At 37.3% G+C, this 21,794-nt stretch overlaps 1 protein-coding gene across 3 annotated transcripts in view; it reads left to right on the top strand.

The window, feature by feature from the left end:
- Positions 1 to 17,704, top strand: part of LOC109096421 (rab GTPase-activating protein 1-like) — a 78,778-nt gene extending 61,074 nt beyond the window's left edge. For all 3 annotated transcript variants that reach the window (XM_042764784.1, XM_042764783.1, XM_042764782.1), the window contains 12 exons: positions 1,587 to 1,661; positions 1,963 to 2,088; positions 2,305 to 2,448; positions 2,756 to 2,797; positions 3,067 to 3,195; positions 8,784 to 8,876; positions 9,834 to 9,944; positions 10,065 to 10,169; positions 11,067 to 11,150; positions 14,372 to 14,443; positions 15,885 to 16,082; positions 17,067 to 17,704. In XM_042764784.1, the coding sequence (XP_042620718.1) occupies positions 1,587 to 1,661; positions 1,963 to 2,088; positions 2,305 to 2,448; positions 2,756 to 2,797; positions 3,067 to 3,195; positions 8,784 to 8,876; positions 9,834 to 9,944; positions 10,065 to 10,169; positions 11,067 to 11,150; positions 14,372 to 14,443; positions 15,885 to 16,082; positions 17,067 to 17,189 (1,302 nt within the window). In that variant the 3' untranslated portion in view covers positions 17,190 to 17,704. The remainder of the gene's footprint in view (positions 1 to 1,586; positions 1,662 to 1,962; positions 2,089 to 2,304; positions 2,449 to 2,755; positions 2,798 to 3,066; positions 3,196 to 8,783; positions 8,877 to 9,833; positions 9,945 to 10,064; positions 10,170 to 11,066; positions 11,151 to 14,371; positions 14,444 to 15,884; positions 16,083 to 17,066) is intronic.
- The last annotated feature ends 4,090 nt before the right edge of the window (positions 17,705 to 21,794 follow it).

Below are 21,794 nucleotides of genomic sequence, written 5' to 3'. Positions count from 1 at the left end.
GACTAGATGCGCATGATCATATCATTTGCTATATCGCCCAGCCCTATTCTTTATAGATGCAGTAGCTTGATGGGTGTATTTTGATGATTGATATTCAGATGGATGGATATAAATTGGTGTAAAGATGGCTATATAGATAGATAGAAGGATGGATTAATATATAGTTGCATGAATGGAATATATAGATGGATGAATATCTAGATAGATGGGTATGTGGGTAGGTGATAGGATGGCTGATGGATGAATAAAGACTGATTATCAATATATTGGGTGAATATATTGCTGGAAGAATGGACAGTGATAAATATGGATTAATATATACAGATATAGTTGGATAGATAAATGATAGATTGATAGATAAATATAGATGGTTGGATAGCTATGTTGATGGATGGATGAATGGATATAGCTGGATAAATTATAGACTTGTTGATAGGTGAATGGATGGATATGATTGAATGGACATATTGATGGATGTATCATTGGTTGGATGAATATAGATGGATGGATGGATGATATATAGCTATACAGGGATGAAGTAGATGAGTGTATAAATCTTTAGATGCATATATAGGTGGATGAATGGACAGATATATTGGATTGATTGGATGTTTATCAGCCGACAGAGTTGTACATAGTCTCTCATACTGTAAAAATGCTTCATTCTTACTGTACAGTCCAGTGCAGTACGTTCATGGTGGAAGTTTAGTTTAATAAATGTATAATAAATACAAAACACTCTCAAATCATCTCAAATTTTCACCCTAAAATAATGAGGTCGCTGGGTTTACTCTGAAACTCACAAATGATGAGGGGAATGAGGAGATTGATGGTTGGGTTTCCATCTTTGGGCGTCTCTTAATAATTCACCAGCCCTCTCTCCGACTGTTACCGCCATCGTTCATACAACAATATAGATTTTACATATTGACCACACAGTGTGATTCAGTTCTCCCAATCCACAGTTCACAAAGTTTATTAGCACTACAGTTTGTAATTGTCACGATATTAGCTGACATTTTTAACACAGTTTTCTGAGGTATGTAGGTCAATCTGTAAGTATTCCATCAAGCTCTCAAATCTCACTTGCACTTCTGCATATTCAAATGTGCCATGTAAAGACAGGTAGCTCTAGGTATGGCTTCAGCTCGCATGTGTCTCGTAACCAATCACAAGCAAGTCTGAATAGGTGAAGAAATTACAAACTAGATTTAAAGAGCTGAGAGAATGATTCTTTAGGTCATAGTTAATTATAAGGTCCATTTCTCGCTATCAACAAACCATTAACTACGACATTGCCTCCATAAATAATACTAATTTGCTGCTTATTAATATTTAGTAAGATAGTTGTTAAGTTTCGGGATCGGATTAGGGATGTAGATAATGGTCATGTGCTTTATAAGTATTAATAAACAGCCAATATGTTAATTAAAGGAATGCTAATAAGCAACAGTGAGAATTGGTCCCTATACTAAAGTGTTGCACTTATTTGTAAAACTGCATAGTTGATGTTTCTGTCTTTGTTTATATAGTAAGCATTTCTACCCATAATTTCACTGAAAAATTTTGCATCTTTTATCCCGCAGGCATACTCTGTGTATGATGAAGAAATTGGTTACTGTCAAGGCCAGTCTTTCCTTGCTGCTGTGTTGCTTCTACACGTGAGTGTCACACATGTCACGTACACCTGAATCAAAACGGTTTGATGTCTACAACATTTAATATAATGCATATTTGTATATTTGCACATGCAAAATATTTAACTAAAAATTACACTGTTGCATTTGAATGGCTGTTGATGGAAACACAGGCTGTTTGTGCCCAGACTGGAACCTCCACTTGGTTTGAACTAATATGACATCATCCTTTAGGATTTGAGGCAGTGGAGATTCCCTGTTGTGTGATATTGTCAGCCTGATGTGATTGTGATCAGTGATTGTTTGTGCTGTGATTGTGGTGTAGATGCCGGAGGAGCAGGCGTTCAGCGTGCTGGTCAAGATCATGTTTGAATACGGTCTCAGGGAGCTCTTCAAGCAGAACTTTGAAGACCTGCACTGCAAGTTCTTTCAGCTGGAGAGACTCATGCAGGTTAGTGGTAGAAGCTAAGAATATTAGTTCACATATATGACTATGCATGATTATGCAAAATAATGACAAAATAAAGGCATATATTAAATAAGCAATTGTTCCATTTAAAGGGCTAGTGTACTTTCGTGGAAACTATTTGTATGACTGGATCACTGTGTTGACCAGTCAGCATCTGGGACCTGTACTGTCCGTGTCTTCTGCCTCTGTGTGTTGTAGGAATGCATTCCAGACCTGTACGCACACTTCCTGGACCTGGGTTTGGAAGCACACATGTACGCCTCCCAGTGGTTCCTCACACTCTTCACAGCCAAGTTCCCTCTTTACATGGTCTTTCACATCATAGACCTTCTGCTGTGTGAGGTAACATTTCATTCATTCTTTGCCTAGTTTACCTGTTAATTTATAGTTTAGGGCTGTTACCTTATGCAAATTTATTTTGATATTTATAAAACATCTTTTGTCATTTTGAATTGAACATGACAATATAGCAGTCAAACCAAAAAAAATTTGAAAATTTGTTCCAAGTTCAGCTAATATGATTTCCATTTTTAAAAATTCTGTCTTGGAAAGCTTTTTATCTAATATAATAAAACTTACATGATATGTGCTTGAAAATATACTTGATATTGGTACTTGATCTTTCCAGTCTTGTTTTCTCTCCTTTCAGGGCATCAGTGTCATTTTCAACGTGGCCCTTGCATTATTGAAGGTAAGGAGGTGCTCATGAAATCAGTTGCAACTTTTGATCTTTTTCTCAGATGTTTCACTAAGGAGACAAGCGGGTGCTGTTTCCTGAAAATGAACTTGCAAATCACCCATGTCTCATCGCCATGGTTACAGCTATTACTAGGATGTTAGACATAATTGGTGTACCACTATCACACCTCACCAGCAGAAAATGAGCATCATTAACTCAAGATCACAACATGAGGGTGCTGCCTCTTGAAACTTTCTTAAAAGCTCTCTGTCTGTCCACAGACTTCTAAAGACGACCTGCTGCAGACGGACTTTGAGGGCGCGTTGAAGTTCTTTCGAGTGCCAGTGCCCAAACGCTATCGCTCTGAGGAGAACGCCAAGAAGCTCATGGAGCTAGCATGCAGCATGAAGGTAACCTCCCGTGTCCAGGTGGTTTATTTAGTTCAAACTGAGATATATGTAGAGTATTTAATGTGATGATCAGGAAATTTCATAATGGAGATCTCATAAATGAAAATTTGCTGAAAATGTAATCACCCTCAGGCCCAAGATGTAGATGAGTTTGTTTCTTCATCAGAACAGATGTGGAGAAATGTATCATTACATCACTTGTTCACCAGTGGATGCTCTGCAGTGAATGGGTGGCGTCAAAATGAGAATCCAAACAGCTGATAAAAACATCAATGAACATCAATAAACAAGTCTGTCATCAAGATAAATCAACTGCAACCAGGGCTCCAAACAAAAAAATCGAGTCATTGGCTCCTATAAGAAAAAAACTTAGGAGCCAAATAATTTTTTTAGGTGCCACAGAATAAACGTGTTTTATTTATTTTACGATTATTATTATATATTTATTTACATTTTAAAATTTCAGTCATACTGTCATGTGTTTATGTCTCATCTTTTCTTGACTTTATCAGCATTTTAATCAATCTTGTAGATGACCTGCAGGTTCACTTAAAGTGGGAACTAAATGTCTTTTCCAGCTTGAAATCTACAGTCACAAAGAATTGTTCATTACACAGAATCTGTACCAGTATCATGGAGCATAAGCATCACTTGGCCACTGAGTGTAGCTCGGGCTCCTCCTCAGAGGCGTGTCTACGTGGTGGCCAGGGGTGGCACCGGCCCCCCCTGAAATTTGGCTGGCCACCCCAGGTGCCCACCCCCCACCAGATGTCTTGCGATAGCCTTGTTTTTAGTAAATTTCTAACTGCATCAGGCAGTGGCGGATCCTGGCATGTGTAGCTGCCTAGGGCCGCTTTCTTCTCCTCTTTATACTTTATTTTAGGCGGTTTCTATAGCGTGATATTTGACATATCGAGAGCGCATAATGTTACGTGATCCATGTAATGCGCGAGCACGAATCTCCACTCGCAAGTGGATTTCCTTCACTCACACAAAACTGGATGTGTGCTTTTAAATATACATTGTTCTTTTATGAATTGGCTCTGCTTTTGCTCAGAGATTACGTGTATGCTCAAACGTTTTTGCATCACTGAAGACTAGAAGCGCTTTTTTTCTAATTCAGATGAGGAGTAGGCTTATCTCATTAAATGGAAGCAAGCTGATTATAGTCAGCCTTCTTTAGTTATTTATTTTATTAATAGCCTACTTATTTTAGTTAATTGCTTAACTTATAAATATGCATTTATTCAATTGTTTTATTAAGTGCAATTGTATTTTGTTGTTTTTGTATATAGTTTTGCAATTAAAGCTTATTAACCAGGTTCCAGAAATAATCACTGAGGGTGCTTCTAAAATTAGTGAGGGTGCTCTAGTCTTAATGCCCATTTTCACATGTGAATCCCACATAAATATGCAGATGTCATTCCCGAAACTTTGCAACGTGTGTGTGACTGAAAAACAAAGTTCTACATTTTAAATGGATCATAGACTAGAAAGCTTGCAAAGAGTGCTCATTACCACTAAAAAGCTGTCACTCTTTGTTTAGTGAGTGTATACACAATGTATTTTAACATACGTCGTGCCGCAAACCATAACCCCACGCATTCACGCAATAAAAGAACACAGACCAAGATCTTGTTTAGAAGAAGCTATATTAGTAATTATTATAAACGAGAATTGTTAACGATATTGCCAATATTCACACAGCTGACAGCTTTACCTGTTCTAGTTTGTTCAAGTTGTGCATAAAATAGACGCTGTATTTTCTGCACTTTCCCTTCTTACGTCTCCGTCATTTCTCTCTCGCTGCACAGCGGAGCTGCGTTTATCAAACTGTGTGCGTCAGCACTGATGTGCGGCAGAGAAGAGGACTGTCTGAAACTCTCTTTTTCCACTAAAACTTTGATGCGCATCGTCTCAGTTTAGTTGATCGCAAAACAATTAGGAAAAAAAGCATTACATTCAAATGTTTAAGTTATAACATGTAAATATATACCCAGATAGCAATAACACTCGGGCTGATTCTGTCTGAAATGTGTCTCTGTCGGTTCAGTCTCGGCATCGGTGAGAAGATAATGGGCCAGAGCCGCGCCGACTCTACAAAACACTTCTGGATGACAGACGGCTTTTTCTCTATGGGCCGATCTCGGCTGAAAGCTGTTGTACACGCGACAGGTCCACACTCGGTGTAGTTCTGTGTATTAACCTTCGGCCCGAGCTCGTTTTATCACAGACGGGGCGCTGCTAGAATGAAGCAAATCATCCGCCTGAGAAAACTTTTTTTAGCGGTTAAATCCTGAGGAGCTTTCAGCGGGTAGTCGCCAGTGGCGACCTCAGCAAAAACGTCACTCGCAAATTAATATTTATGGTCGCAAATGCGACTGTTTTAGTCACAGTTTGGAGCCCTGACTGCAACCCATTGCTTACAGCTAAAACAGTGCTCCATGCATAATATTGTTTTCTCCAATGAAAAAGTAATCTCATCTGAATCAGGAGAGAAATATACAAATTTCAAGCACTGTTTAAAAGTGAAAACAGTCCAGATATGTGAATTTTTAAGTGAGAGAACGACAGGAGAGTGACTTTTTCACTGGAGGAAGGAGATTTTGTCTTCACAAGACATTAACTGATGGACTGGAGTGGTGTGGATTACTTGTGGATTATTGTGATGTTTTTATCAGCTGTTTGGACTCTCATTCTGACGGCACCCATTCACTGCAGAGCGTCCACTGGTGAACAAGTGATGTAATGATACATTTCTCCACATCTGTTCTCATGAAGAAACAAACTGATCTACATCTCGGATGAATATTTTCAGCAAATTTTTGGATAACCTATTCCTATTATTTAAATAATAATTTAAAAAAAAAATTAATATATATATATATATATACATATATAAAACTTCTATTTTTTTGTATTATTGTTTATTATTTATTTTTAAGGTCTTAAAAGTAAAACAAAAAAAAAGTGCAAAAAGTGAGAAGTGACAGAACATGTTTATCTTCATCAAAAATGACAAATGCAATGATTATGATAGTATGAGAGTTCACAGAAAATGATAAAGAGAGGATGGGGCAGTAGGACCAAACTGATGCAAAGCACTTCTTCTGGGTGACAGACTCGTGTGTTTGTACGATCTCTTTTGCTGGTGTGAATGTGATTTTTATTTAGGCCAAAGGTTCTTTGTGTAAATAGACCATTTATCTGCGATTCACTATGCTTTTTTGTGTTTTATGGGGTGTAAAAAGTCTTGATGTAATTATTTGGGTGGGCCAGCAGAGGACACTGCAGGAGTAAGAAAGAGACCCATGATACTAAAGAGTTCTCAGTTCCTGTTTTGATTATTTACAGCATCTGTCCTCATTGTGTTGTTCAGATCTCCTGAATGTTATTTTTGCATCTACCCTTAATGCATTTATTTGTTATTTATTAAAATATAGTTTTTTCATAACATTGTGTGTACATAAGTTTTTTGATTTATTTTTAAGTTAATATTTAGTTATATAGTTAATATAAGTTAATTGATAAATAATAACAATTTATGACATTATTTTTTTAAAGCATCCTCATTCTACAGCACTTTTAGTGCCTAAAACTGTTCACCGTACTGTAGTTTTGCAGGAAGGTTTTTGTGTGTTATTTCAATATGAGAGGCTCCTTCCTCAGTTAAACTGGCACCACACACCAGTCACGATCAAAAGAGCATTTACACACACACACACACGCTTCATTTTATCTGCACCCAGGTCTAACTGTTCTCCAGGGTGTCACTGAAAACACACTGACTGATGAACTTCTCTTGACATTGAGGGCTTTAATATGGATCTCATTTCATCTGTGGGAGCATTACTGATTCTATATGATTATATATGGAACGTGTCCTAGAGCTAGTCAGATATGGCGCAGTGCTAAATAGAGCTCATTTACAAACACGCATGCACCTGCCGCTCTCGCATCGCTCACACAGTGTTCTGGTGAGAAATGACTGGTGCTATACACACAAAACACACTCAGAAACTGGGTCATTCGATGAAAATGGGGTAGTATTGAGCTGCAGGTGGATAAATGTGGCACAGCTTGTGTGTTTGTGTCCAGAGTGAACAGAAATCCTGTTCAGTGAATTAGTGGGTAGTCTTGTTGCATTTGGATAGGTGAAATTCTTCAGAGCGAATCTGAATCACAGCTTTATTTGTGGAGATGGCAAGTCAGGCCCTTTCACAGTTTTGAAGTCATAAAACCGCCAGTAATTCTTGCTAGCTATGTAAGAGCTTGATTCTTGAGTATCAATATCAAGTCTGGTCCACTTCAGAGCAGATTCTGACCAAGAACTGATAGGACGGTAACCAACACCTGTGTGGCACCTTCCAAACAGACTGAAGTTGAGTAGAAGTCAGCCAATAAGATTGGATCTTGCAATTTAGTTAAGCTCTTTGCACACATGGCATTGCAGTGCTGCATCATCACATGAACCTTGCTAGTTTAAACATCGATTTAAAAGTGATTTGAAATGCAGTAAGCTGTGAAGGAGAACTCGTTCTCGCATGCTGTTCTGACACACGCATGTGCAAAAGGCTGCCCGTCTGAACAGCACAAGTACCAAAATGCATTCTTTTTCAAAGCTTATTGACCTTAAATGGTCAAATACAAATACAACATTCGGTCAAAATGCCCTCTTTGCAACTGTTCACATAAACACAGACATTTATGTCTGAAATAAACGTAAACAGTTTGTAAAGAAATTAGATGTGTAAATATAGTGAATCTGTACATTAGCCTCATACACCTGCTGCCGTCTATTAATATAACAAATAACTTGACTCTTGACTGAATTATTTTTGTTGCTTTAATAAGAATCATTCTAAATTTAATTCAGTATTTTTTTATTTATGTTAGACATACCTGAAAAGAATTAAAAGCAGTCTATTTTTGCTGACTTTTTTACTGTCTTCACGAAGTTTGAGAAGTTTTTATTTATATTAATTGGACTAATATTAGTTTTTGCTTTAGTTTCAAAATTGGTTTTGAGAATTGTGAAATTTCAATGTCATCTAAAAAATGTGCATCCTAAAAAAAAAATGACTTAAATAGTGATATTAGATTTTGATGACTCTTGATTTCTTGACTATATTTGACTTTGCTGTTGGAAGCTCAGACTAGCTTTAGGCAGATAAGCACTAATATTTTTAGCTTTAAGCCTTGTTAAACACTGTCCTGTGTCCCTGCATACCTGCAAACTCATCACCTTTCAACAAAATGTGCTGTTATGGTTATATATATCTGAAAGGAACTGGCTGTTTACAGAAAAGTTTTGATTCCATTTTCTTTTCTTATTGCTTCAGTATGATGCCTAATAAAGTAAAGTTTAAAAGCACTGCTTTGTGTACTGGGATAACAACAGTAACTGCTAATCTACTGTCAAAGTGTGCATTTTCATCCAGCCCATCTGTCAGTTTTGCTAAGAGCAATTATATATAACATGCATAATCATTTTCTAGGCTGAGATTTACCTTTTTTTCGTGGGTGTACTTTGTCATCTGCATCAGTGTCAATGCCCTCTTCTGTGTGTTTGTTTCTGTATGTCCCAGATCAGTCAAAAGAAGCTGAAGAAGTACGAGAAGGAATATCACACCATTCGAGAGCAGCAGGAACAGCAGGAGGCGCCCATCGAGAGATATGAAGTAGATTCATCCTGCATCTGTCTGTGTGTGTGTGTGTGTGTGCCAGGATTTACACATCTAAATTCATGACTATGTGCATATGAATATTTACTATGATGCATTAGGGCACGCGTGCGTTTGCCCATATGCATTTAATCTTGGCTAAGATTTTGTTCTCCTTCTCAATCAGAGCCAGTTTTCTCCTCTGCACTGAGCTCAAACTCATTTTCCTCCGAGCCTATCCTGAATCTCATGCTATTAGCATATGTGCTTTGTGCTTATAATGAGCAGTGATGTGAGAAGAGGTCACCGCTGGGCTCAGATATGATGAGCCCAGCTCAAGGGATTTACCTTGATCATTTAGGAACTGTCAGTCATGGTTGAACATCTACACACCGACACACACACACACACACACACACAAACACACACACACACACACACACACACACACACACACACACACACACACACACACACACACACACAGGTATTCCTGTCATTATAATTTCATTCCATAGGTGCAATGGTTTTCTACTGTACAAACTGTATTTTCTATCCCCTTACCCTAAACCTACCGCTCACTGGAAACTTTATGGATTTTTACATTTTCAAAACACTTAATTCTGTAAGATTCATAAGCTTGTTTCCTCATGGGGACCTAAAAAAAAGTTAGTCATTTGTGCCACTTAATAAATAAGATCATAAATATATATATTTATATATGTGTGTGTATGTGTGGCATTAACACACACACTCTCTTTTTAAGAGGCCGAGTGTCTTTTAGTGCAATAGCTGGAGGACTGAAAGTCCAGTCAGTGTGTTAATTGCTTCCTGACACATTTCCCTCTAACTGGTCAATTTTTAATCAGGTTTCTTCTCCAAGGTTCCTTTTATTCCCAGCACAGTTAACCATTATAGTGACTGTCACGAGACAGTGACAGAGTCACACACTCACACGCTGTGTCTGCTCTGTAGAGAGAAAACCGGCGGCTACAGGAAGCTAACATGCGTCTGGAGCAAGAAAATGATGATTTGGCGCACGAGCTGGTCAGCAGTAAGATCGCCCTGAGGAAAGACCTGGACAACGTGAGTCTTTCAGGCAGTTTGACGCTATTTTAAACATTTGTCCTCCTTTCAGGTCTACATTCACACATGTCTGTGGCTTCTGGTATGTGTAGTAAAACACAGCGTGTCCTTTTCCCTTAGGCTGAGGAGAAATCTGACGCACTCAACAAAGAGCTTCTCATCACTAAACAGAAACTGGTGGAATCTGAAGATGAGAAGAGACGACTGGAGGAAGAGTCAGCACAGGTCAGACACCTCCAGCACCAGCCAAAACCTGCTACCAGTCAAAATAGAGAAGAGTGTTTCAGAAATAAAGCTATGACATAACGCACGCTGTGTAGTCTGCTGGGTTTCCAGCTCTTTAAACAGTATTCTTTGTTTCTTTTACGTCACTGTCCACTCCAGTTCACCCATTTAAATATATAAAATAATAATAATCAATATAATAAATAATGAAAATATATTATCATTTAAAATAAAATGCATTATTATGTTTTTTCACATCACCTGAAAGCAAAATATATGTGAAATATTTTATTTTATTTAAAAAAGTTGTCTTTGAATATCTGTAGAACCACTCTTGGTTTATTTTTCTTTACTATCCTCTCCCATTTAAATGTTTGGAATAATACATTATAGTATAATAAATATAATTAATAGTATAAATTTTTTTCACATAATCTGAAAGCAAAATGTATGTAAAACATTGTAAATTGTGGTTTGTGTGGTGTTTTCTGAATTGAAACTACTTTTAAAAGGACACATAATCCCATATTAATTCAGTTTTATTGGATTTTTTAAATGCCTTTGGAGAAAAAAAATTGTTTAGCAAAAAAAAAGGGAAAAAAAAAAAGATGTTTTATGATTGGAAGTGTATGTCCTTTTAACCCTGTAATGAGTCCACGTTCAGACTCCCGGCCTGCTGGGTGTGTGTTTGAGTTGATTGCTGTGGTTCCTCTGAGACAGCTCTTACATTACTGTAGCAGCACGGCCTGTGGACACAGTTGTCCTCAGACAGACAGGAGAGATGTCTCCCGGGGGGGACACTTGGGTTAAACATAGGATCGTTGTGAAATGACTGACTTCTTTTTAAGAGAAACAGAAGCAGACTTTTTAACTTGGTCTGTATCTGTGTGTTTTCAGCTGAAGGAGATGTGTCGGAGAGAACTGGATAAATCTGAGTCTGAGATCAAGAAGAACGGCTCCATCATTGGAGAATACAAGCAGGTGAACATACACACACACACACACACACACACACACACACACACACACACACACACACACACACACACACACACACACACACACACACACCACACACACACACACACACACACTGACTCCTCAGTGAAACACAGTCTGCTGATCCTGTTTGAAATCGTGATTCTAATAGCCTTCTATCACTATAATGAAGTCCAGTATCCATCCATTAGGTCACTATGGCTGCATCGAACCCTAAATCAGTTTAAATGGCCCAGTCTCTGTCATATCTCATCTTAAAACACCTCATTGTCCAAATAAATTACCTTTATAAAACTCTTAACTGTGAAACACTCTATGAATGTTCATCAGATTTACAGTACAGTTTTCTCTTGCCCCGCCAAATATTTGCATAATTCACTTTTTACTTACTTTTATGCATTTGCCAGCTTTTGTATCAATGTACACATTTTATCAGTTCTTGCATTCCCTGGGACTCAATCACCAAATAATTTATTCCATTTTGTTTTTCTTTTTACTTTTTTCTTCACAAGGATTGTTCTTTTTGTGTGTATGCCAACAAATCCTTTTCATCCCTCTACTATGATTTTTGTTCCTGTTTTCCCTTTCCTTTTGTTTTGTACAGTGTAACTTTAGCTCATCTTAAAGGAAAGGAGCCCATTTGCCTGTAAGAGTCGCTATAGTGCATCTTTAGTTTTAAAGGGCCACATATTTTATATGGTGTTGTTTTTTTTTTTCGTTCATCTTTTTCTTCTGCTGCTGCGCCTGACTGGGAGTCTGTGTCAGCTCCTTTGAACCGTATAGTTAAAAGTTTGGCATGCTGAATAGGGTGGGTTTCAGGATCCCAGCTGGCAATTCTCTGTCTCGAACAGCCTTGCTTCACCAACATTTTACATTGGCATGAAATGGAAGTTCACCCTATCCATTTTCTAAATGCATCTCAATGATCTCATTGTGAACAATTCATCCATGCATGTTTTCCATAAGCAGCCTTTTTTTTTAACCATGGGGCTAGTAATTGTTAATCAATATATCATAACTGGCTGAAATGAGTCTTCTCTCTGGTGATGTTTGCCAGATTTCTCCAGTCATGTTGTCTATTTAAACTCCATCATTTTTCTTAATATCAAATGAATACTCGATTTGAGATTCCGCTTCCGTCTAAAGTCCTTAATCTTAAGTTACTAGCAAAGACAGCAATCAGGAGGAATTATTTCAGCAACTCTGATGCATATTGACGTAAAACATTGTATGTTTTATTGTCACATTGATATGAGGATACCATGTAACATTGGTTGAAATGGACAAAAGTTATGATCTACTCATCCTTACAATGTCCCATTGTTGTGCTTGGCCTTAGCTGTATTTTATTTTTACCACATTTCTTTATAGGTGAGGAGAAAGGGGACAGGAAATAAAGAGAATAGGCCAGAACAGGAAATTTCATAAACCAATTCAAACATAAGCTTAATGTGTTGGTGCATACCAAGCCACTCCAAGCATTGGTTTTTTTTTTTGTCTTACATAGGATTTTTTTAAAGCAGTAACCCCAAATACAGTAACTGTGATTTTCATACAGTAAATAGACCAAAAGTCTCCTGTAAACATGCATGTCCAGACTGGAGGGGTCATCATGCTCCTGTATGGATAAGAGCTGATCTGATGTCTGACTGTAGAGGAGAGGCTGGCCTGAAAGTGGCACCTTCAGTGCAGTATGAGAGCTTCTCTGTAAAAATAGTTGAGCTGCTGTCCCTGCAGAGCTCATTTTAATGGGGCCGCTGACAGCATGATTCATGGTGGAGCATGATAATGGTGTCCTCTGGGCTGAACCAGCTCTCTCTCGCACACACACTCGCGCTCTTATTGCTTGTATGAGCCAGACAACACACATTGAGCGTCAAAGGCCTGCAGGTATCATGCTGGATGGCTTCCTGGTGTGAAATGAACAGTGTGAGGAGGAAAGGTTTAACACATCTACCGTCTGATGACTAGGCTGAGAAAACACAAAGCTGGAATATAAAAAGGGATAAAAGAGTATTTCTATAAAATGTTCTCAAGCGGAGTTCATTTCAAAAATCTTTTCAGTCACTGCACTGCACGGATAAATACATTATTCACATCTGACATTGCTGTACAGTGCAAAATATGTCAAAAGTCTCTGTTTAATGAAAATATTTCCCTTTCATTTATATTTGTTCACTGAATAAGTAGCTCATAAGTAGACAATAAGTAGACATTTTCTCAATGTAGATACATTCTTTCTGTTAATGCGTGTCAACCAGCAAGAATAAAATATCGGTCACATTTGTCTTTCAGACATGAATGGAATCTCAAATCATACATACTGGGTAAAAAAAAAAAAAAAAAAAAAAAATATATATATATATATATATATATATATATATATATATATATATATATAGCCTGAATGCACTGTAAGAATTTTTTTTTTTTTGTTTTTTTTTTTTAGATAAAAGCATGTGCTAAATGTAATGACTTCTTAAGGAGACATACAGTATGCTAATATTCAAAGCAATCAGAATTAGTATACGACTGTTTGTGCGAGGGGGTTTAGAGAAACATGCATCTCTAGTTTGAGTACGAAGACGTTTGTATTGATCATAACTTCTGGAGAAGCACTGCAAAAGAATGAATCTTTCTAGCGTGTATGTGTCAAGTGCCTAAGGCTATGGATTCAGCTGTATGTGTACGTCAAAACTGAATTGTACTTTGGGCTTTAACCAGTGCATCATGGCTCAGAACTGAATTTTTCATCAGCAATATTCTGGGGCTGCATCATGCCTTCTCATTCATTTGTTAATTTATTTGAGGCTACATCAGGGAGGATCAGTGCATGTTTAAGGAGGGTGTTCGCCAAATTAAGATATGCAGACTGCATAGATCTAATAATGACCTCTGAAGGATTGTTGTCAGGTTGAGATAGAATGTATGAACCCATCGATCAAGGGTGAAAAGTCAGCACTACTGAGCTGAGCTGTACGGTGATGTAAGTGCACTTACAGTAAGAGGATGCTGGGGTTACATCGAGATGTGGGGAATGTGATATCCTGTGACAGGAGAGATTGATTGAAAGATTGTATGCTCAGCTTATGATGGTCGAGCTTTTACCGTAAGCCTCGTTCTTCCTCCTCTTGTGGAACAGTGTTTTCTTGGTGTGAGGCAGAACACTACTGACCCTTGACCTCTGTGTGCTTGTGTCTCAGATCTGCTCTCAGCTCAGCGAGCGGCTGGAGAAACAGCAGACGGCCAACAGAGGAGAGCTGGAGAAGATCCGGGTGGGTGATGACTCAAACACACACACAGCAGATTGTGGCCTGATGTAGAAATTTATTCCTTTTTTTATTTTTTTTTATTTTTTTATTTTTTTCAGATGCCATCATAAATATATACAGCATTCATGGAAAAGATTTAACCTAGAATTTAGCATTTTATTCAAATCAAGCATCAAAACTTCATAATGTAGTTCAAAAAAATAAAATAAAGCCTGACAGAAAACATAACATTTAAAGTAAGACACTACAATCGAAAGCATTACTTTTTTATGCACTGGTCAGTTTTGAGATTTTGTGCTATTTGGCTTTTTATAACAATGTATTAGACTAGTGGAATGAAAAAATACACTTTAATTTTTTTTTTTTTTATTGAAGTCTCTGCCTCAGAAGTCTACACTTCAGTAGCACTTACATGTTATTATTTTGATTTATTCTATTTCTATATTCCGAGGGTTTTAAAGAGGATTTTGTTGATTTTATACCTTATTTTATTCCTAGGAAGATGTTTTTTTTTCCCCTCCTTTCATGGATATTTATTATTTTGATAAAAAAAAAAAAAAAGAAATATACAAAATCCCCTCTGTAAAAAAACTTTAATTCTATTGTCAACAAAGTGAAACAAGAATTTTGAACCTGGTTTTATCCATTATTCAGATTTATGTTCTGGAAATGTATGCAAATTAGATGCAGATGTTTAATGTAATTAACATAATCAGCTGGGGAAGATTGTGTCAGCTCAATTTTACACTATTCAGCTGGATTTTCTTGCCTTAAAAATGACAGTTTCACAGCTATAATTAAACGATCATTTAGCTATTATTGATAAATAACCTCATAGAAATGTTCACAGTTGTTGTAAATCAGAGATGACAATCAATTACACTGTTTAGCATCATTATTCAATATTTGACCACAGCATGCTGCGATTGACCAGTCAGAATCAACTTTTCCACCTAATCAGACTCATACAGTTAAAACAAGTGTAATATTGTCACTGACATACTGTAACCTGATGTTCAGTTTTCCCTGATGAGATTATTCTAACAATGGGTTTCCAATGGACAGAATGAGCCACGGTCCAAATATCCTCTTCAGATCTCTCTCTAGAGAATTTAATCCACACATTTGAAAACAATATGTGCTCATTCTGATTGGTCAGTCGTGTCATTCTGCACTATACTTCTGCTAAACTAATAGGTGTTTTAGTTTCATGTCTCTTGTTTCAGTGTTTTATTTATTTGGTAGATAGCCATGTAATAAGCAAGATAATGTACAACCAGCTGCTCATTATCACTAGCGCTTTGCTGATAGTCCTGATCACCCTGCTGGGATTTATTTGGTGTTAATAACCAGCTGATATTGAGAGCAGTTATGCCTGTAATCAGCCAAAGCAGCTTAACGTGGTGATCTCCAGGCTTGTGGTGAAGGGTGTGTGTTTGTACAGATGAAGGTGGAGGGCTGTGAGAAGTGCAGCATTCTCTTCAGTAAGGAGGGCCGTCTGAAGGTGGTCAGCGCTCGTAAAGAGGGCAGTGAGGAGGACACAGACGAGGAGAAGGAGGCGCTGAAGAACCAGCTGAGAGAGATGGAGCTGGAGCTGGCGCAGACCAAACTACAGCTGGTGGAGGCCGAGTGCAAGATCCAGGTACCACAAAGAGTCAAAGACACAGCACCTGCATGATCCCAGAACTCACCACACATGTATTAGGATGTTCTGTGTCTTCCATCTTCTCATAGCTCTTTCACAGACACAACATTTTTCAGCGTCTTTATTTGGACTTTCATCACTGATGGGTGATTAAAAGACAAAATAATGTAACGAATGTCCAAATCTGTTGGATTAGTTACTTCAATATCAAATGTGATAATTTCATATAAAGTACCTGTTATAAAATTCAGCTTTGCATCACATGAATAAGTTCCATTTTAAAATATACGCCAATAAAAAAAAAAAAAAAAGTTATTTTCAAGTGTAAAAATATTTCAGAATGTGACTATTTTTAACTGTATATTTATCAAATAAAAGTAGCCTGAGGGGAGTTTACACAACGCAGTTATTAACTAAAAACAGAAAACTTTCTATGCGTTTTGGCCGTTCATATATTTTTTGGGGCCTGAAAATCTAAAGTTTTGAAGATGGTTTCAAAGTGCAAGTTTTTCAAAACGGTGACATCATGCATGTCATACATGTTCAGTCTGTAGGGTATGTGCACGTGCATAGTGTTTCTTTACAAATGACATCGCCATCTACTGGCCTGGCATAAATAATACAGAGTTTCATTAGTTTCCGCGGATCTGTGTGAACGAGGATCGTTCTGATAAAGTTGTCATCTGTATTTGAAACCTTTAAAAAAACACAAAGGACATTCTGTTTTTAGTACATAGTTGTTGTGTAAACATACCCTTAGTGAGCTAAGAGACGTCTATCAAAAATAAAAATATTATTAAACGTTTGAACGGTATATCTACACACACATCTATAAAAATGGTTAAAGTGGTTGTAAGTAACAAGTTTGAAGATTTAACCTAAATAAGTACCAGTAATTTTTTGAGGCTTGTTTGAGAGAGTTTGCATTTCACCTCAGGTGTCAGATAATGGAGCAGCAAGTAAATGTCTTCCTGTCTTTAGGACCTGGAGCATCATCTGGGTCTGGCTCTGAACGAAGTCCAAGCAGCCAAAAAGACGTGGTTCAACAGGACGTTAAGCTCCATCAAGACGGTCACAGGAGCTCAAGGCAAAGAGAGCGTCTAACAGGACACGCTTCCAGAGACTAAACACTCCAGCCCCATCACCCCCCCCCCCCCCCCCCCCACATCCAGCTCTTACCCCACAGCTGGAACAGTGCAAACCTTTTTTTCCCTCTCCTTTTTTCCCTTTTGTATAAACAAACTTTCCTTCTAGGGTACCAGCTACTCCATTTGAAACACAAGTACTTACTGAAAGAAAAAGACGCTAGTCTTTCTACTACTGATGATGTTAAACAAAAGACTGGGGCGTATGGGGTTATTAACATTTCTATCTGCTGTCCTACTCAAGACTACTTGCACAAACACAGAGTCTGAGTCAACAGACGGTACGAGTGCTGCCGGAAAACTAGCTTACGTTCTTGCGTGACTTTCGTTATTGTAATAAGAGGGCAAATGTGTTGATCCGTGTGCATGTGTATGACTGAGGTCTGCTTTTATTGTACAGTGTATGTGTGTGTTGGCCAACATTGTGGTTCTCAGAGGAAAACTAAAAACAGGAAGTAGGTAGCACACTGTACATAGACTGTACAGTCAACTTTTAATTAGATTCCTCCTCAAACCACTAGCTGGCACTAGGGCTGTGCAAAAAATCGAGTACGATTTTCATGCGCATCTCATCAGTAAAGACGCTCCTGTAATTAGTAGTATATCTCCAGCACGTGCGTTCAGATCAGGGTTGCCAGGTTTTCACAACAAATCCTGCCCAGTTTCTTCTCAAAACTAGTTCAAAACTAGCCCAGTCGCGTTTCCAGGAGGTTCCCCGATAAAAATTGCATCCCGGGGTTAAAATATACGTTTTTTGGCATGGTTGTCTTGGTAAAATTCTCATTTTAGGGGCTAAATATCACGTTATTGGTATTGGGGTCGCTTCAACCCGCGGACATTAAAAACAACCGCAGACTTGGCAACACTGGTTCAGGTGGAGCTGCATTTACTACACAGAGCTGTAGTCCACCGACAAGCTACACAAAATCGCTTTCAAAATCGAGAAAGAATCGCCTGCGATTTTAAAATCGATTTTGTGTAGACTGTCAGTGAATTACGGCTCTGTGTAGTAAATGCCAACCAGTGTTGCCAAGTCTGTGGTTGTTTTCCATGTTCGCAGGTTGAAACGACCCCAATACCAATAACGTGATATTAAGCCCCTAAAATGTGAATATTACCAAGGGAACCCTGCCGAAAAACGTACATTTTAACACCGGGATGCAATTTTTATCGGGGAACCTCCTGGAAACGCGATCGGGCTAGTTTTGGACTAGTTTTGAGAAGCAACTGGGCAGGATTTGTTGTGAAAACCTGGCAACCCTGATCTGAACGCACGTGCTGGAGATATACTACTAATCACAGGAGCGTCTTTACTGAAGAAACGCGCATGAAAATCGTATTCGATTTTTTACACAGCCCTAGCTGGCACCCTTCTGATATTAACAAAAGAAGTAAATGGTATATGATGGGATACAGGCATTATGTATCTGTGAAGATCTGTGAAGTCTGCTTGTGTATGCGAAAGGTCAAAGTTCTTTTACAGTAGCTGTTCATCATGACTAACAGGAAGCACTTCCGCTTTGCGCAAGCACATCTGGAGATAAAGAATCTGCGGCAGTCACTGTGTAACGGACTCTCTGTGGGGAAGGTGTTTGCACCTTAACAGACATATTTATATTAATATCAGGCTTGCTAGAGTTATTATCGTTGTTAAAGAAGACAAATGAAGCCGTACTAGAAGGCACTGGGTTGTACATAAAAAACAAAGCATATGTTTTTTGTTTTTTTTTTTTTTTTATTAATTTTATATTTCAACTTTGGTAACTGTACTAATGTTGCCTAATTGTACTGTGCTACAGATTATTACTCATGTTTTGCTTTTGTCTGAATTTCAAACTGCTGTCTCATCATTACATGCCAAATGTACCTTTTACCCAGCATTACATGCGTGTGGACATGCTAATAGTGTAGATGCATTGTGTAAACCTCCATGAATTTCAGTATAAACCTATGAACACACGTCTCCTCTGGTCTGTATTTTATGAGACTCTCCTCCACAAGATCTTCAGCGTTTTCAAATAATCATTAAGAATTTATGTTTTGGCATTACTAATTGTTTCCTGGACTGATTTATGATTTCATAACTGCGCTTAAGGTACTTTTACAAAACATCAACATAAAAAAAATAAATAAAAAAAAAACGGTTTATGTCAAGACATAAAGTAACTTCACAAAAGATTTAATGATTTTAACATATAACATGAACATAGTAACTCTGCTGTCATATCACATTTATCACACATAATTATCATCAATGATTTAGTGTTTTTATCAACTTAATTGGAAATTATGCAGTGAAAAACATATACCTTCAATAGTATCATAATTCAAAATGTATCTGTTTCCAAATACAAAGTAAAAGAACAATTCAAGATGAAGTCCCTTTCATTTCTATCTCGTATCGCTATAAATCCATCATTTACCCCATCAAGATTGGACAGGACCTTTATGCAAAGGGAAGAAATGGGTGTATGTACTATAGAGGATATTTTTATTGATGGGGCTCTGACATCTTTTAGTCAGCTGCAACAGAAATTTAAATTCCCCCAGAGTTTTATTTTATTTTATAGATTTCTACAGATTAGGAATTATATATATGCTCATATACTTTTATTGGATAATGCATCCCCCTCAATTATTCATAAGTGTCTTGATCAGTGTGAAGGAAGTAAAAAAGCATTATCGAGTTTTCTTAAGGAAGAATGGGAAAAAGAACTAGGAGTGGAAATTTTTGAGGAAATGTGGCAGTTTAAAGGATATTAACAAACATTCTATTAATTCTATAGACACAGCGTTATTCAATTTAAGATCATTAACAGACTACATTATTCAAAATAGAAACTACACATAATTTTCTACACAAAATGTCTCACCTCCTTTTGTGACAACTGTAATCCAGTAGATGCTGATTTGTCCCATAGCTTTGTTTGTTTGCTCCAAGATACAGAGTTTTTGGAATGGAATTTTTGATGTACTTTCACCCTACAACCAGAGGCGTAGCAATAGGGCAGACAAGGCAGGCAATTGCCTGGGGCCCCAAATTTTGAGGGGGCCCCCGACAGCTGACCATTTGAACAATCGGAAATGTCATTATTGATATAACATGGAGCAATAGATCTGCATCCCCCCTAGGGGGACCCCTCTCGCGTCACGCTGGATGTGCTTGCCGCCGTTTTCAAACTGGCTCAGCGTTTAATCATGCATTTGCTAATTAAAACATGAAGAGGACTTATTCTTCTGGCACCCAGAAGCTGAAAAAAGCAAGAAAAGGAGGAAAAGAGGTAACATGCCAGCAGTAAATCATGGCGATAAGATTGACTAAAGGATAATAATGACAAACAAATGTTTTTGTTGTTAGTTCCAGTTTATTTTCGTTTATTTATTAAAACTAAATTTTACATTACCGCTGAAATATCTTAAGTCTGACGGACATAGGCCTAATAACTGTTTACAATCATTGGGTAGTAAGTGTTTTTTTTTATTGGGGAGGTAGTTGATTTATCATCAGCAGACGAGGCCGTTCTAAATGATTATTTTGTTATATATTTATATTATGCAACTTACAAAAAAGTAGTTAAAACGTATAATTATCATTATATCATTAATTAAGAGACCCAGTAGGTGGCAGCAAGTCACTGTTAATAAGTGAGTCATTGTGATTGAACTGAATCATTTAAATGTTTGGTTAATTCAGGTAGGAAACATCATCATGTTGCGCAGAGATGCAAAATAGCCCTGAGACCACTGATAGATCAGTGGCTGTGGCTTTGTTTGGAATTTTTTATGTTGTCGAAATTTCTAGTTTATTGAACTGTTGTAAAAAAAAAAGAGAGAGAGAAAAAATTGACTCTTTATGTGAAATTGATTAACTATATGAAGTGGTATAAATTTATACATTTTCTGCCCCCATTTTCTGTCTTGAATTTGTGATAATTCTGAATGTATTTTAATAGACAGAATCATGCAGTGTAAATGCGCACGCGCACTTTCTTTTTTTTTTTTTTTTGATTTTGACAATATTTTTAAAAAAAGAGACAGAGACTGTTATCTATAATAGAGATCAGTGGTCACATGGCTATTTTGCGTCTCTGCGCAACATTCGTTCCTGAATGAATCGAACATTTAAATGATTCAGTTCAATCACAATGACTCACTTATTAACAGTGACTTGCTGCCACCTACTGGCGATTTTAATTTCACATTTAAAGTATATTTTTATTATTTAAATAATTTAAAATATCAGTATTCAACGTTTTATGTTTAATATATCAAAACATTATTCATGCATTTGTAAAAATAGGCCTTTGTAAAGGTAAATAAAAATATGCAGATTTGAGTATGTAAAAGCTGATAGAACACTGATGAAAATATTGCTTCAGAATAATTTTTCTCTCCTGTCTGGAATGTTTATCGGACAGAAATGGCAGATTCGGTGATATGTTTCGGAGGGTCAATTAACCAGCGTTACTGGTTCAAAGATAGAGAGGGAATAACCGAAAACATGCACCAATAGTTTATATTAACAAAAAATAAATAAAAAAAATCACATCGTTGATAGCGCAAG

The sequence above is a fragment of the Cyprinus carpio genome, chromosome A10 (genome assembly GCF_018340385.1).
Source record: "Cyprinus carpio isolate SPL01 chromosome A10, ASM1834038v1, whole genome shotgun sequence".
Classification (NCBI taxonomy): Eukaryota; Metazoa; Chordata; class Actinopteri; order Cypriniformes; family Cyprinidae; genus Cyprinus; species Cyprinus carpio.
Note: the sequence above shows the minus strand (reverse complement) of the source record. Positions and strands in the feature narration are given on the sequence as shown.